This window comes from Liolophura sinensis, chromosome 2, assembly GCF_032854445.1.
Source record: "Liolophura sinensis isolate JHLJ2023 chromosome 2, CUHK_Ljap_v2, whole genome shotgun sequence".
Lineage (NCBI taxonomy): Eukaryota > Metazoa > Mollusca > Polyplacophora > Chitonida > Chitonidae > Liolophura > Liolophura sinensis.
This window is the reverse complement of record NC_088296.1, coordinates 3,448,257-3,466,485: the sequence shown is the minus strand read 5'-3', so window position 1 is coordinate 3,466,485 and position 18,229 is coordinate 3,448,257. Positions and strand designations below refer to the sequence as shown.

General features: G+C 38.6%; 1 protein-coding gene across 1 annotated transcript in view; it reads left to right on the top strand.

Annotated features, from left to right (window-relative positions):
* Positions 1-6,898, top strand: part of LOC135463006 (MYCBP-associated protein-like) — a 34,574-nt gene extending 27,676 nt beyond the window's left edge. Inside the window, 3 exon segments of the mRNA XM_064740327.1 lie at positions 4,345-4,442; positions 5,122-5,325; positions 6,013-6,898. Of these exon segments, the coding sequence (XP_064596397.1) occupies positions 4,345-4,442; positions 5,122-5,325; positions 6,013-6,117 (407 nt within the window). The 3' untranslated portion in view covers positions 6,118-6,898.
* Positions 6,899-18,229: the final 11,331 nt, after the last annotated feature.

Here is an 18,229-nt window from a genome sequence, read left to right as displayed (position 1 = left end):
CTTCGTTTTGTATGTTCTGCTCTTAACCAGTTTTCGACTCTGAGCTTTATTTCCAAAACAGTTCTGATTCGTCAAGCTCTTGGCCATGACATATATGGAAGATCTGTCAGCAACCTTCAGATGATCGTGAGTTTCCCGTTTCCTCCCACCGTAATGTCGCAGCCATGATATAATTGAAATATTGTTGAGTATGGCTTAAAATTCCAATGAAATAAATATGTAAATACTTGAGGTGTTAAGACTAAAGAAGAATCGGTCAATCTAACCAGCTGAAACTTTCTTATTAAGTAACCTGGATTTGACATTGGCAAGTATTGACATTTTCAAGTGTTGATATTGTCAAGTATTGACATTGTCAAGTATTGACATAGTGAAGTCCTTGACAGTTTTTCTGATGTATGGGTACAAAAAAGTTTTGTTTCGTGGAATACCATACACAGTAGCATTGTCTATAGTCATACCCTATTTCTTCTCACTTTTGGAACACTGAGTCTTCTCCAGTTTAGCCAATATATATATATATATATATATATATATATATATATATATATATATATATATATATATATATATAAAAGATTTAGGGTTGTTTATTTTTCCTGACCATTCTTCTGTCAGTCAAATCTATCGAGCCTGTGTGTGTCTCTTGTCGCTCATCAGCTCTGCACTCCATTTAAAACCCATGCCCCTTTAAGTATAAACCTGACGAATCTATAAGTGACAAAGTCTTGTGAACTTGGGCTGTGCTTTAACCATACAATCCCACTACAGACAATTTTGTATATTTTGTCGCACATTTTGCCTATCCCTCACCTGCCCTCAGGCTTCCTCGGTTTATCAGTGTGTCTTGCATAAACTAGATCTTATCACTCGGGAATTTGCAAGTCAATGTCTCCTGTCTCCTGAGGGTACTATAGGCAACAACCAGACGAATGGCACAATTTAGAAAGTCGAAACAAAAACAAAAAAAAACAAAACAACACAAAAACCATTCAATATAAGTGTGATGAAGGTTTGATTGCAGGTGTGGTTGTGAAGTTTACCTTTGATTTACCTGACGGTTGATTAGACTAAAGACATACCTGTGGTCATTTAGAAACTGAGGAAGTCACGATCGAACGCTGAAAATTTGTATCAGTGATGAACGGTTTCTTGTTCATTTTGCTGTGAGATGACACACCTGTGTATAGCGTAATGATAGTTTGTTATCTTTTGCCTGAAACGCTTAAAATGAGCTGTAGGCGGCAAAAGCTACATTGGTTGGATTGGCCCATTTCGTGGCTTCACAAAAAGTATAATTTTATCAGTTCACACAGAATAATGTCTTAGAGCATGCTTGAACAAAGACCTGGCAACCGTGCGAAAAGGTTGAAGAATTGCAGCAGAGGATGTGAAATGCACCATGCAAACCTATGAACAAACTAATTTTCAGTTATTTTTTTAGAATTTTTGATGCATCATAAAAAGTAAATTATAATAGAATAAAATATTTGGCCTTCCTGATGGAAAAAGCGAAGTGACGTTACTTTTTTCCTTGTAATTTTCCTCATTTGTTTACGGCACGTGTAGAAATTTTCTGTAAAATCATCTTTGATGAACTATGTATGTGTTGATCTAATAAGTTTTGTAGCATTTTTAAATGCATAAAACCTTTGAAAAATATGGTCTCTTAATCCACCTTTTTAAAATAATCCCTTTAGGGGAATTTGTTAGTAAAACAAATATGTAAAAAAATAATTTCTTGACATAATTCTCCAACATGATTTTTTCCATGATGAAAAATTATAAAACTGAACGATTTGAAATCTTCTGTTCTCTTTTATACTCAACTGAGGCACTTTGTCCAATGGAATGGTTATAAGAAGTGTAAATATTTTCTATATACATGTAACTGTATTCCATCGATTATCTATTTATTTATTTATTTGATTGGTGTTTTACGCCGAATATTTCACGTATACTTATGGTGGGAGGAAAGCAGGCAGAGCCCGGGGGAAACTCACGACCATCTGCAGGCTGCTGGAAAACCTTCCCACATATCGCCGGAGAGGAAGCCAGCATGAGCTGGACTTGAACTCACAGTGACCCCACGGGTGAGAAGCTCCTGGGTCATTGCGCCGCGCTGGCACGTTAACCACCTCGGCAGCGGAGGCCCCTCCATCAATTATGAACGGGGGCGGAAGTATATGTGATGATGCAGGGTGGCAGTAGTTGGATTAGATTCTGGGAGTTTTATTGGGCTTTTAATATTTATTAGGTTGTTACCTATGACGTGCGGTCAGTCTTTCTCTTCAAGTTTTTCCTCACATTTGTTATAAATCACATGTCCCCATGTACATGTAATCTACACTGCAGGCAACATATTTATCGTTAATGCAGGTATGTTACAAAACACAGAGATTGGGCAATCAAGGCATTGGTCTGCTTCAGAAATGAAATGATTTTCGCCGTAAGCCTTAAAATGAAATCCAAAATAAACTTTTAAATTGATAAAATCATCACCTGATAAAATTTTGACCACTGATTCTGTGCCGTGGTTGTGCAATTTCAGCTAAGTTTGAGCATTCAGCTTCTGAAACAAATGTTTTTTATTTTTCTCTTGAAAACAAGATTGGAGTGTTGGACTTAAGCCCTATTATGGCGTTGTGAAACAGGCCCCAGAAATCTCCAGCGAGGTGTTTTTGGAATAGTTTTTTTGGAATAGTCAGTTTTAAAACCCTGACTGAAACACTGTTTAATATATCAGATTGTATCCGGGCTTTATTCAGCGAACATCTATTTACTTCTCCCACACTTGACAGTTAAGTTTATAAGGTTACCGTGTATTTACATATTTGTGAGTCATATTTGCATACTTGTCTGTGCATCGTACGGTAATAGATCAGTGAGGTTTCATCGAAACAGAGCTGGCTGACAGATGGACTTTTTTTGTAGCTTCAAGCTTTTTACGCCGCCAAACGTCACGTTTGTGTGCTGCAATGACAAATCAGATACCACCTTCAGGTATGAAGTCGCGAGCGAGCTGTGTAGGTCTTCTGACAGTATAAAACAAAAAAAAAAAAAACGAAAACAACAAAACTATTAACAAGATCGTTATTGAGTGGTAAATTGACACGGCGTGACAAATGGATGTCGTCGTGCATGGTGAGACATGTGAAGTCATGCGGAACGTGTCGTCCTCATAGCTCAGCTGGTTTTATACTTTGTAGTCATAGTTTTCCAGAAATTCACAGAAATTCTGCAGTTTAGAGGCAAATAAAGGTCATAAAATATTACTTTCTGTGCTGAAACTTTTCGTTTTCAGCGGACATATGTCTTCGATGTCACCTGTTAACTCCATCACAATGAAATTACCCCATATTTAATCCACGCCAAAAGTAAAGTCAGTTTTTATGCGGACAGTAAGTCGCTGATGTTACAGAAGTGACATATACACATGAACACAGATAAAATATGTTGTGCTGACATTGAAATGACGACACCTTTTTTTTATATATAGAAATACATATAATACCTGATTGGTGCGCTTGAGTAATTTAGGTCCTAAAAATTAAATAATTAAGAGGTCACAAAAGAAAATCAAACAATTGTACGAACTTGTGTCAGCGTTACCTTGACGAAATGCACAAAAATTATTTCCCGCGAAGAAATTTTGAAGCAAAATCACCCAGAAATAGAATGATATTTATTGCGAAGCGGACAGAAGGAAAGGATACTAAATATTAAATCTGATACACACACGAAATGTAGACCTGCAGTGTAACACAGGATAGAGCTTTGAGTTACCTGTCCGTATTGCCAGTGCGCTTGGAAATGCCTGGACAAACATCAAATTTACCGTCTGAAAACTCGGAATCTGAAGAAAGGCCAGAGATGTCGGCGTGATAAATGGGAACTTCAGCGTTGTCCACTGTGGATTCAAATTGATCCGGCTGTATATTTGCTTCTGTGTGGTTAGAATCCATCTCGAAAATTACGTCGTTTTGATATGAATTCCCATGTGAGCCGTCTGCGGATGGACTAGGGTAGTACACCTATTGTTTTTGGTGGATTTAAAGTCAAAATTTCGTTTCTCAGAGGCTCTCTTGGTAACACAAGGTTAAACAGGGTATAATGTTTATACTTAGGACAAGTAGCTAAATCTGGACACTAATCCTTTATTAAATCATTTCGAGATTTGTTTGGACTGTAGCGTGATATCCTGCTGGAAAATTGTAAGTTTCAGCCCCATAAGTAATTTATTATGACCTCTGAAATTGATTGATTCTGAAATGAAATTTCTGTGGCGAAATTTTATTTTGGTTGCAGGTGCTTATATACATGTATTTTATTGTTTCTCGTCAGAGACCAAAAAGTACAAGCAGGCTGAAAAGAAGGAACAGAAAGAGTCAGCCAAGAAAAACCCATCGGCCAAGGATCCTAAAGCTGCAAAAGGCAAAGAGGTTAGTGCTCAGAAATGTGCTCCACGTGACCTAAAATTTCGTCTATGACTAAGTTGCTCACTTCTCCCGATACTGGGACTGCTACTGATTTTAGAAAGGTGCTTTGAGAGGGGTTTGGAAGGTAGAGTGATATCCAACTGGGAAAATCTATATTTTAGCCACAGACGTAATATCCCATGATATTTATTTGCCTACAGAGATGCTCGTTTGTGGTCGAATTTTTTGGTCATTTAGGGTATGCCAATTATTTGCCAAAGTCTAGGGGTTTTCTTGGGGCATACTGGGTTTTCTCTATCCGTGATATAGGCCATCATTGTACGTATAAACTGTTCTTGAGCACAGCAAGTAAACACCCATCAAATCAAAGTTCTATTGTCGTGACATTAATTATTAACAGGGCCTTGCTGCCTCGGACGTTCAAAACGTTGGGTCACTGCGACTATTTGATTCTTGATCTGAACGAAGTCATGTGTTCAAGTCCAGCTCCCGCTGTTTTGGCCGCAACTTTAACTAAGTCAGAAGGTTTGTTAGGTACCTGTCGAAGGTCGATGGTTTAATTTCAGGGCGCACTGGATCTTCCATCCAAACATCTGAATGCTGTCTTACACATGTATGTGAAAATGCTTGATTGCCGCATTAAACACCAATCAAATAAACAAACAAGTCAATTATTTTCCAGCCTCCGAGACCTGAATCCAAAGGTAAAAGTGTACCCACAACCCCCGCCCCAGCTAAGAAGACCTCGTCCACTCCTTCTAAAGCTGACTCCGCACATGGGCGAGAGCGGCCAGCCTCCCCGTCTGTCTCCCCCACGGACAGCTCCAGCCAGTCTCTCAAAGACTTGGAGCTTCACAGTCAGTACAAGGAGAAACTCTACTCTCAGGTGAGGAGTGGGTAAACAAACTGTGATAAACGTATAAACAAGATTTCACCAAACAAAGTTTTGCTTAAAGGATATATGAAAAGGTAGTATACAATGGAGAGAATGGTTTTTCAGGAAAATGAAGAAAGGTACGGCAAAAAAATTGGAATTGGAATTTTTTCATTTTTAATATTTTATATATTTTATATTTCTTAATAACCCACTATTTCATGCACTATTTTTATGGTCGGAAATATTCAGAATGACGTCATGTATGAACATAAGAGGAACGTGGAACCAGCTTAGCGCCGCCAAACGTATCTTTCAAGGTTCAACCATCTTATGATGTTAAGGTGCTTTTTCAGTCAAGGAAGAAACTAGGTTGAGTTTTTTTTTTTACATTAAATGAAGGGTGCCTAGTAGAAAAGAACTGACACATGATTCATCTTCCCCACTCCCCTTGAAGGGCATTGTGTCATCTTCATACACGCCTTTCGTTAAGTGAATTGACAATGTTTTAATATAGAAGGTTAAAAGGTACATGGTCCAACAGTTTGACAGACCGACCTACAGACAGAATGACCGACTTATACAGCTGCTTAATCCGAGCTAAACATTATGTTTCTTTTATGAAGTATAAGGAAAAAGAAAACACTGGTATCTTGTAAATGGTGAAACATATAACGAGACAGTGTATGTTTGTTACAGGCGTATCAGATATTGGGGGATATGATGGACAGACTGGAGGCATCACTACAGGAAATACAACAGGTGGAGGGAGCCCCTGATTTGGAGACACTCATCTACCGATGATCTGATTGGTTAAAATTCTCCCCGTGTCACAATGTCTGATTGGCGATTAACAGTTCATGTTTGTAATGTTGTCTTTGATCGGCAAACTAAGCCTTATATAGCATTGGCCTGATCTGGTCTCTCTGAAATTCGTGTCGCATTGTCTGATTGGTTACACACTTTCTGTCTTTGTCATGTTGGTTTTGATTGAGTAATGCAGATTTGGAGACACTGATCAACCGATGATCTGATTGGTTAAAATTCTGAATTAGTGTTGCATTTTGTCTGACTGCTTATTATCTGTCCATGTTGGTGATATTATGTGAAATTCTGCAAACTAACCTTGATCACTGACAAGTATTGTTTAGTTATTCTTCTTGAGTTAAACATTTCCAATGTCACCAGTCAAATATTTATTAATCCTTCAATTTGACATCTAAACAATCCCATTACATTCCAACCAGCCTGTGATATTGTTCATGAGACTTTTTTATTATGGAATGAAAGTTTTCATACTTATACTCTATAGTTTCAATTTTCAATTATTGTTGGTCATTATAATACATAAAACATTGTTGAAACACAAGCGATGTTTGTTGTGTTTTTTCTTTTATATGATCTATGGAATGCCTGTTTTGATTTATGTACTTATTTTCTTTCTTTATTGATTTTTGACGTTGTACTCATGAATATTTTACTTACCCTAATTCTGCAACTAATATTTGGAAACATTTTGAGGGAACTGTTGGGTGTAGAGAAATAATTTGCAGTTTTATGAAGCTTGCGTCTTTAATGGCATAAAATAATAATTTTTAGTGTCATTTTCTTAATAATTGTATACATAAACTCAAATGAAAAAAGGGCTGTAGTGTTTGAAAAGTTGAAAATTTACAGCACAATACCATGGTCATTAGTGAAGAGACCCTAAGAGACACTTAGGGCTGAAGCGTTAAGGTCAAAGGTTAAGGTTCTCGCCAAAGCTGACTGGTCCAGGGACAGTTGGCTGCATCGAGAACAAGAGTGTGCGCGAATTGGGCAGGAAGGGCCTTTATTTCTCTGGAATGGTGTTTTCATTATAAACTGAAGGAACCATCACCAAGAACTGAGTCTCACCTGCCTTGGGCTTTGTCTCTGTTTTAGCTTCAGTCGGCTGATCTCAGACTTTGTTGTGTAAAAGCTGAAAAGGAAAAAAACAGCTGATTTCTTCTGGACATGCAGTTGATTGCAAATGTAAGTTGGTGGTAGAGTAAGGTTTTTTTAGACTTTCTTCAGAAACTTTTTTCTGACCAGTTCCCATGTTTGTTATAGTCCTTGGTGTTTCTTGCTCTATAGGGACTTTGTTTCTGATGCAGTGTTGAGAGAGCCCAGTTTTATTAGAAATACATGAAGACAACAGTGTACCAAACTAGGTGTTTCATACCGAATAGAAGTTTTTAGTGTAGGAATGCTCAATATGAGACACACATGAAGACAACAGTATATCAGTTTTTACCGAATAAAACTTTTCAGTGTAGGAATGCTCAATGTGAGACATACATGAAGACAACAGTTTATCGGTCTTGGTGTTTCATACCGGATAAAACTTTTTAGTGTAGGAATGCTGAATATGACAAATACATGAAGACAACAGTTTGTCGGTCTTGGTGTTTCATACCGGATAAAACTTTTTAGTGTAGGAATGCTGAATATGACACATACATGAAGGCAACAGTTTATCGGTCTTGGTGTTTCATACCGAATAAAACTTTTCAGCGTAGAAATGTTCAATATGAGACATACATGAAGACAACAGTTTATCGGTCTTGGTGTTTCATACCGAATAAAACTTTTTAGTGTAGGAATGTTCAGTATGAGACATACATGAAGACAACAGTTTATCGGTCTTGGTGTTTCATACCAAATAAAACTTTTTAGTGTAGGAATGCTCAATATGAGACATTCATGAAGACAACAGTTTATCGGTCTTGGTGTTTTCACATCGAATAAAACGTTTTAGTGTAGGAATGCTCAATATGAGACATTCATGAAGACAACAGTTTATCGGTCTTGGTGTTTCATACCGAATAAAACTTTTCAGTGTAGGAATGCTCAATGTGAGACATGCATGAAGACAACAGTTTATCGGTCTTGGTGTTTCATACTGAATAAAACTTTTCAGCGTAGGAATGCTCAATATGAGACATACATGAAGACAACAGTTTATCGGTCTTGGTGTTTCATACTGAATAAAACTTTTTAGTGTAGGAATGCTCAATGTGAGACATACATGAAGACAACAGTTTATCGGTCTTGGTGTTTCATACTGAATAAAACTTTTCAGCGTAGGAATGTTCAATATGAGACATACATGAAGACAACAGTTTATCGGTCTTGGTGTTTCATACTGAATAAAACTTTTCAGTGTAGGAATGCTGAATATGAGACATAGATGAAGACAACAGTTTATCGGTCTTGGTGTTTCATACCGAATAAAACTTTTCAGTGTAGGAATGCTCAATGTGAGACATAGATGAAGACAACAGTTTATCGGTCTTGGTGTTTCATACCGGATAAAACTTTTCAATATAGGAATGCTCAATGGAAGACATACATGAAGACAACAGTTTATCGGTCTTGGTGTTTCATACCGAGTAAAACTTTTCAGTGTAGGAATGCTCAATATGAGACATTCATGAAGACAACAGTTTATCGGTCTTGGTGTTTCATGCTCTACCGATTTTGACACTGAAACAGACAAGAAGGAAGTTAAGCACCCAGCAATAACAATTGACGTGGTTGGTTTTATGAAATTAGTCACAGCTGACTTCGGAGAAAGAAATGTCGTTATAATTCGAACTTCCTGAGCGATTTATGCAATTTTTAAACACAAACCTACAGTGGTTCGGTTTGTCAGATTCACGGCTGTACAAAAAGTGTAATTTTATCAGTCTACACAGAATAATTCTTTCATTATATGCTTGGATAAACACCTTACAAACGTGCGAAAAGGCTGAAACTGTTTCAATAGAAAGGGGTTATTGAGTATAGATAGATCAAAGAAAGAGCGGAGATCCAGATGCTGTATTTTAGGCCAGGTCGTCAACTTACAAGTACATGAGGTTTGCGTAATGCGCGATGTGTTACAACATCTTTTTATGATGTGTAGAAACATCACAGTATATGTAAGGGCAAAGGTGCGAAAAGGTTGAAGCCTCACAGTATTTGTAAGGGCAAACATGCCAAAAGATTGACGAATCACATTATATGTAATGGAAGATTGGGGAAAACGTTGAAGCATCACAGTATTTGTAAGGGCAAACGTGCCTAAAGGTAAACGAATCACATTATATGTAATGGCAAAATGGGAAAAACGTTGAAGCAACGCAGTATTTGTAAGGGCAAACGTGCAAAAAGATTGACGAATCGCATTATATGTAATGGCAAAATGGGGAAAACGTTGAAACAACGCAGCATTTGTAAGGGCAAACGTGTCAAAAGGTTGAAGAATCACATTACATGTAATGGGAAAAACTTTGAAGCAACGCAGTATGTTTAAGGGCAAACGTGCCAAAATGTAGACAAATCACATTATATGTTCTGGCAAAATCACAGTATATGTAAGAACACTCTGACAGTAAAATAACTCAACTATGTAAGGTGCCTTTTTTGTGTAAATATATCACTTTACGCCTGTCGAACACATGCGAAGGGCAGAAATTTAAACGGGCGAACAGCTTTCATGTGATCGGTAATTAAAGATATCTACTATGCATCCCATCCTTCTAATCAAACGTCAGGTCTGCTCAACAGTCCAAGGACCCGGATCAGAATCCATTAGAGCATATGTGAAACATGGACCTTCAAGTGGCAGAACGGGATCATCACGTGACCAAATGAGACCCGTTATTGTTGGAATACTCAATAGAACTTTGAATTAGCTGACCTTCAAGTGCATGGCCGAATAAGACGTTTCATTGTAGGAATACTCAACAGAACTTTGAATTAGTTGACCTTCAAGTGCATGGCCGAATAAGACGTTTCATTGTTGGAATACTCAACAGAACTTTGAATTAGTTGACCTTCAAGTGCATGGCCGAATAAGACTTTTCATTGTTGGAATACTCAACAGAACTTTGAATTAGTTGACCTTCAAGTGCATGGCCGAATAAGACTTTTCACTGTAGGAATACTCAATATAACAATAGAACTTTAAATCAGATGACGTGTAATTAAGTGGGCGAATGGAATATCTTAGCTAACGCAAGCTGCCAGAGAGAGTGACATTAGAATTATTCGAACATAAGGCTATGAAAGTCTTCTTTTTTATTATTTAATTTGGATAATTTTTGTTCTGCAGCGTGGGCTTGGTGTATATGTCTACAAGGGCTCCTGTCCTGACAACAAACAACATCATTCTGTATACTCCCGTATATATTCTTATATTTTACATCCCCTTAGCTCTTTGTATATACCTGGTGCAAGCCTTCTGACTGTGACTAGCGTATAATCAAATCTGATTGGATGATTAGTCGGTCACACGTGACTGCACAAGCAGCTGCGATTGGCCAGTATATATACCGTACATACATTTTGTATGATAAAGTAATAATTCCTGATTCAGTTGCACAATGTATGCATATAACCATAATTGTTCTTTGAGGCGCGAAAGTGTAATTAGTTTATGCAAAGTGAATTAACGACTCGATTTCACGGCCATTTCTCCCCTGTCACTCGCTTGGCTCGTGTTTTTCTTCGTGCTCACACAGTTTGCAATTTAATTATAATTTCTTCCAAACTTTACCTGAAGCGATGTGACAGGTATTTTGGCCGAGCCGATGTGGGTTACCGTAAAGCATAGCCACTCTTAACGGTTCCCAGAATACAGCTGTACAGATCGCAGTTCTTCAAAATTTCAATATTCGCTGTTGCTTATGCTTTTTCTGTTTTATGCAGCAATGTGACGGGTATTTTGGCTGGCCACTCTCATCGGTTCCCTGTATACATCTGTCTTCTGATTGCTTGTCTTCAAAATTTCAGTATTCGTTGTTGGCATTGTTCTTTCTGTCTTTTGCAGTAATGTGACGAGTATTTTGGTTGTTCACTCTCAGTTCCCTGTATACAGCTGTACAGATCGCAATTCTTTACAATTTCAGTATTCGTTGTTGGCATTGTTCCTTCTGTCTTTTGCAACAATGTGCCGAGTATTTTGGCTGGCCACTCTCATCCCTGTATACGGCAGTACAGATTGCTTGTCTTTAAAGTTTCAGTATTCATTGATGCCGTTAGTCTCCTTTCTGTCTCATGCAGCAATGTGAGGAGAATTTTGGTTGTTCACTCTCATCGGTTCCCTATATAGATATACAATTTGTTGGTCTTCAAAACTCCACCATTCTTTAATGCCGTTGATATAGTTGTCTAGCAATTTAACGAGTTTTTTTTCCACTGCAAAGCATAACCACATTCATCTGCTTCTCGTTTATACATGTTAGCAGCTTTTTTAATATTTGAATAATATTCGTTTGAGAACCAGGTGTTGTAGCTTCTTTTTGAAATAGATCATGCTATTATCGATTTATAACGGGTCATTTCATGGTTTATGAGGGCGCTCATATATAGATCAGGTACGTCCGAATGGATTGTTTGTTTTCAACCTACGGTTTCTCGTTTTTTTGTTTGTTTTTTTCGTTTTTTTTTTTTTTTTTTTTGTTTGTTTTTTTTTTGTTGTTGTTGTTGTTGTTGTTTTTTTTATATCTGGCGGAGGGCGGTGACATAATCCGGACACTCCGGTTTTCGAGGTTTGTTTGGTATATCTGGCGGAGGGCGATGGCATAACCTTGGCTTTCCGGCTTTCTCGGTTTGTCTGGCATATTTACAACTCGAAGGGCAGTGGCATTATCCGGGCAGTCCGGCTTTCTCGGTTTGTTTGGTTTATCTGGCGGAGGGCGGTGGTATAATCGTCTATTGGTGGAGAGAGTATGTATCTATGTATGCTTGAGGTTTTACGTCGTAAGCAATTTTTCAGTCGTATGATGACGAGCAGTCATTGTGCAGGTATATACTTTGTCGTCTTGTGACGGGGCGCGTCCATGCCGCTGAAGTGCAGCCATCACTGAAATATCATGCTGAAGACACCAGACATGACACCCCACCCAGTCACATTATACTGCAACCGGGTCAACCAGTCCTGTTTCCGTGCTCTATTAGCCTCGCAGTGCCGAGCGCCAAGCGCTGCAGCAACAAGTACCATTTTAAAAGTCCTTGGTATGACCAAGCCCGGGTTTGACTTTGAGGCGGACGCTCTCACCATTAGGCCAAGTAAGCAGCCTCGTGCGTGGATTAGAGTACTTGCCAGGATTCGATAAGAGCCTTATACATAAACCAAGAACTTTGTAAATCAAGTTACGAGCAGAAAGATAGGCATATTTAAAGTTTAAGTACACCTATATATATGATACGTGGACTGATATAGACACATTAACCGTCTTCATAATGATTATGTAGCACGGCAGATAAAGGCTTAATATACACGTGATGCCTTCAGCATGAAGCACCCTAAATTAATGGCTGGGCCGGGGGACACTGTCACAACATTACTTTGTCATGTAATATCAGATACAGACCACGACTTTACAAAAGCAATGTGATACTTTTGACAGATTATAATACTGTGTAAGCCTTGTATTAAAGATTAGCAATTTCATTTGAATCTGCCCTCGTAGCCTATGTCTTTATATACACAACGGGCATATTATAATATATACATATATACAGTGTACTTTTTTTTTTTTGGACTGATATTATGCATGTATGTATCATTTTTATTTGTTCATTATTCACATTTTTTTTGGTGTTGCAATTATGGGCTCTAATCAGTCGTAAATTTATGAGCATTGCAGCCTATAAGGCAGTGTTATTGTTCATTTTAACGAGGAATAAAACCCACTAAAACTTTACCCCTCGGGCTCAAGCATGAATTATTTCCCGTAGCAGTCTCGTTAATAACTAATGACAACATCTAATAATAATTTTTTTTTCTCAGTGCATGCGGGCTTTTTGGCGTATAGGGCGACCGAATAGAACTGCATCACTATCAGCAAAACATTTGTCCCTTCACCTTACTGATAAGATGTAACAAGATCGTCACAAAAAAACCGTCATCGCCCCAACAAAGGGCTGTCGGAAATTTAAAGTGAATGTAGAAGATATTCTCCTTTTGTTTGATTATCCCTTTTAATCTTCCTCGTTATCACTGATCAGAGTTCGGGCATTGAAAAGCTACCCCTATGTAGTTTTGAATGCTATTCGTCATCGGTGACGTCATGTCCACGGGGCAATCGGAAACCCGCTTCATTCATTGGCTATAAACGTGAGTGTGGCTACACAACGGACAATACGATTGGCTGATCTATATTATCTGTTCTGCTGATCATCGATTGGGCAGTCACCACAGGCGGTATGGTCAGTTCCTTTGATGTGATCGCCTCGCCCCGATCGTCCCACCCTCAGGCAGCATTTATAATCTATTAGCTGGCATAAATCATCCACGTCCAAATGTTCAAGTGCACCTTTATTCGTGTGTTGAACGATTCTTTGGATAAAATGGACCTTGATTATATCTTCGTGTAAACTTTTTGCCTGAGCTACGCAAGTCAGTCGAATTGAAAGTGACAATAAATTGCCAAAATTGTAAACCTACGGATCGTGATTTGAATAAAGGATTTTCTGAGTCATGATCTTGGGGGTTTAACGTCGTTCTTAACAATGTTTTAGTAATATGACAACGAGGAGTCGGTGTGTGTACATATATATTGTGTCTTCCTGTATCAGGGCGAGTCCATGCCGCCAAAGCTCTGCCGCCACTGAAGTATCGTGCTGAAGTAAGACACCAGACGTGATACCCAACCAAGTCACATCACACTGACACCGGGCCAACCAGTCCTCTTTCCTTGATCTAACCTTTCAGAACTGAAGGCCAAGCGATGCAGCAACACGTACCAGTTTTAAAGTCCTTGGTATGACCGTACCGGAGTTCGATCCCGCGTCTCCCGCCTTCCAGGCGATGCTATGGATGATGCCACTGCGACGTAACGCAATACAAACTTACGCCTAAAGCAATAGCCCACCTTCCTTGTATTTGCGCTGAAATTACAAAGAGCATGTGAAAGTCTCTAAGGTAAGTATTTAACATAATATCTCTTCTCACCAAGGCCACCCCCCAGGCCTCTTTTCCCTCCCCGTTTGCCAAAACGCAGGAGCGGTGCATGTATTGTGCATTAAAATGCCGTTAGTTTGGTAACGGGCGTATTTACGATTCTATAATTAGACATGATTCCATTATTTAAATGAGAACGCACTTATGCCGTTTGAGCCTGAGAGCACTCACTGGTCACGGTGCACTTATTTATGCAAACGAGCCGAATAATTACCGATAGATCAGAAGAAAGATATTCCTACGCTCGAGTTAACAAACAAATGGACAAGGGGTGAAAAATGAGCCGATGACAGCACGAAAACGCTGGCTAGAAACAGTGTCAGTGGACTAACTAACAAGCTCATAGAGATCTGAGATAATGATTTGAAAAAAAAGCGACTATATCTAAGAACATGCTCTTACCATTTGCTGGACATAGGACGGCTGTATCGAAGCTATACCGTTGTGGAAGAAAGTACTCGTTCTGCCCCAATGGTCAAAGCTGAAGTCATCCATGCGTACAGCAACAATGTTTTCCACGTGTAAAACTCCTGTACGTCTTTATCAAAGCGGTCAAAAGCTCTAGAGGGTACTCTTTTGTTCTTTCCTAAAGTACACCACACCCCTCTCAGTTTATGTTTGTATATGCAACACTCGAGATCCACATAAGCACTGGAGCGTTTAGAACAGAAAGCGTAATTGTTTCCCATGTTACTGACAACTGGACAATCTGTCATTTAACATACGCTGTGAAAACCAATTTGTTAAAAAGGTTCTAGAATGGGTTTCTACAGAGAAGGAAGGCCCATCAAAGAACGATTCCATTTATATAAAACGGGTACGACTACCAACCTGGAAAAAGGACTAACTAGGAAAAAGAACCTTTAGAGGTTTGCAGCATAGATTCTTCAACTCGTGTCGAATTGGGAGATGACATGATTTCTGAGGCTCTCCCAGTAGATAATTTTGGATTGAAGAGCCACTAACAGTAACTATGTTGAACTGGTAATAGTTTGGGGTAACGTTACATTTGTCCATCAAATCTCATATAATAAATTTTTAGTCCAGCCATACTGTGGTAACGTTTGGTTTTTAATGTTTCCCTTTTTTCAACAATTTGAATAGTGGTTAAGCATTTCATTCGAACAATGGTTCGATTTTAAATCTTCGTCCGCCCATTTATTTATTTATTTATTTATCTATTTATTTATTTCATTGGTGTTTACGCCGTACTCATAAATATTCGTCCATTCATTGGTTGAGAGCGTTTCTTTCGTCTATCAACTATTCCCGCATGAACATTTATTGACGGGTGACATTTCGTTAGTGCATTGACTTATTTGTACACTCAAAAAATTAATTTGTTAATTTTAACAAAAAATCTGTTGTCTGCATAAGTGTTGCTAGAATGTGTTCTGCTATTATGACATAACATTCTATCATATTCAACATAACGCCCTGTTAGTTTAATATAATCTTTATGTTGAATTAACAGAATATATGTGTTATATTTAACAGAACAATCTGCTGCAATAACAGAATATACTGTAGCATCACTCAGGCAACGGACTTTCTGTTAAAATTAAATTTGTTTCTAGAGTAACGTTTTGTTCATCTGGTAACAGGTTGATAACTTTGCCATTTAGTGACAGACTGGAAACGTATCCTTTGCTCAACGACTAATAGATAACGTTTTCAGGTCTCTGAATGGCTTGTAACATTTGAATGATAATGATTTTACTATTAGAAACGTCTATACTTTGTCCATTAACTGCATTTTAATCGTTGATATATAACCTTTTGTTTGTCCATTAACTGTATTTTAATGGTTGGTAACGTTTTGCCTGTCCATTAACTGCACTTTAATGGGTGGTAACATTTTGTTTGTCCATTAAGTGCATTTTAATGGTGTCTGTCCATTACAGTATTTTAATGGTTGATAAAGTTTTGTCTGTCCATTAACTGCATTTTAATGCTTGGTAACGTTTTGTTTGACATTTGACATCTTAGGTTGTTTCGTTTGCATTGCGATTCCTTGGTATATTGTCTCATTCGGCCTTTGATTGGTTTTGTAACGCTTTACAAAACTGATTGCTTGAAATGTTTTCGTGTTCACGAAACAATGTTGGGGCCTCCGTGGCTCAGTTGGTTAGCGCGCTAGCGCAGCGTAATGACCCAGGAGTCTCTCACCAATGCGGTCGCTGTGAGTTCAAGTCCAGCTCATCCTGGCTTTCTCTCCGGCCGTATGTGGGAAGGTCTGCAGCTACCTGCGGATGGTCGTGGGTTTCCCCCGGGTTCTGCCCGGTTTCCACGACGGCCGCCGTCGTATAAGTGAAATATTCTTGAGTACATCGTAAAACACCAATCAAAAAAAAAACAAAAAAAAAAAACGAAAGAATGTTAATAAGCAATTAATGCGAACAAAATGTCACGAACACCTGATTTAAATAAGAAATCAAAACCTAAGCCAAACTATTAACACATCGCCAGCATCCAATTGCTAGTCGGATAACCATCCACTTTTAAAATCATCCAACCGAACACAGTGTCCGAAGTAAACCAATTGCCTGCGACAAGTAACTGGGGAAGTTTCCAACGTTTGGTGCACACATTTTCACCTTCAGAGCCCAGCTCAGATGCGTAAGCCACATTTTTGCCTTTTGGAAGACAAATTATATCCAGTAAATCTCATGTAAAACCACCACAGTAGCTTATTGTCACCAATCAAAAAAATTATAGTAGTCTGAAACTGAGTTTAATCTCACTACGATGGGTTGGCTGGGCGTTTAGAGCGTCCGTCTCGAGGGCGAATAACCCGCGATCAAACCCATGCAACGTATATATATATATATATATATATATATATATATATATATATATATATATATATATATATATTTCCACATTCAGTTCTATATCTTTGTATGTAATACACTGTTATGAAACTTCATAATACTGTCCATGCGTGACTGGGCATACCGCATGCAAAACTGAGTCATTGTTTCATCTCTGTAGGCTATGTCCCTGCTTGTCTTGTAAATCTTAGAGCGGATCAAAAATGTGATGTTTTTCTTTTTGTGTTTTTAATGTCTTTGCGTGCATATGTATACAAAACCTCGTATTTCCAATGAGTTATAATGCTCTATCTTTGCATATACAAATTAAAAAAAAAACTATTACAGCGCTATCAATAGCTCGCTCGGCTGTTTTGTTTGATCTCACAGCAGTTGTGTTGTGTCTGTATGTCTAAGTAATCAATCTCACTGCGCGGAGATCACGATCAAGTCTCAACAAACCTCACAAAGTCACGTCCTTGCGATGTGCACGTACCGATTTTCTTGCGTCGGATTCGAAAATGCAATTTTGAAGCCCGTGAGAAGTTTGCCGTCTGGTGTAAGTCGATAGTAGATATTTGCCATAATTACGATATTTGATATGCATATCGTCACGAGCATACAACGCTGTGTATAGGCTATACTCAGGGTTGTGTAGAACGTACGTAGGCCATGGAGTTTCAGGTCATTTTATTCATTCATTTGATTGGTGATTTATTTCGTAGTGAAGAATATTTCACTTAGACGATGGTGTCCTCTTGATTTCAGGAGAAAATGAAACTAGCCCATGCGTGGGAAGGTCTTCGTATAAGTCAAATATTCTTGAGGTCGGCCCCTATAACTTCCTTCCGAACAAGTTTAACGTCATGTAATGACGATGAGTGATTAGGTGTGGGTACATACACTGTGACACCAGACACGACACCCAACCAAGTCACATTATTCTGACACCGAACCAACTATTTCTGTTTTCTTGTTATAGCCTCTCAGTGCAGAGCGCCAAGGGAGGCAGCAACAAGTACACGCATGTTATATACAACAGTTCCACGACCAGCCCGCCTCCAACCCCACCAACACACGCACGCCCACCTGATCCTCTCATCATCCAAAATACGTATGCATAAATCGA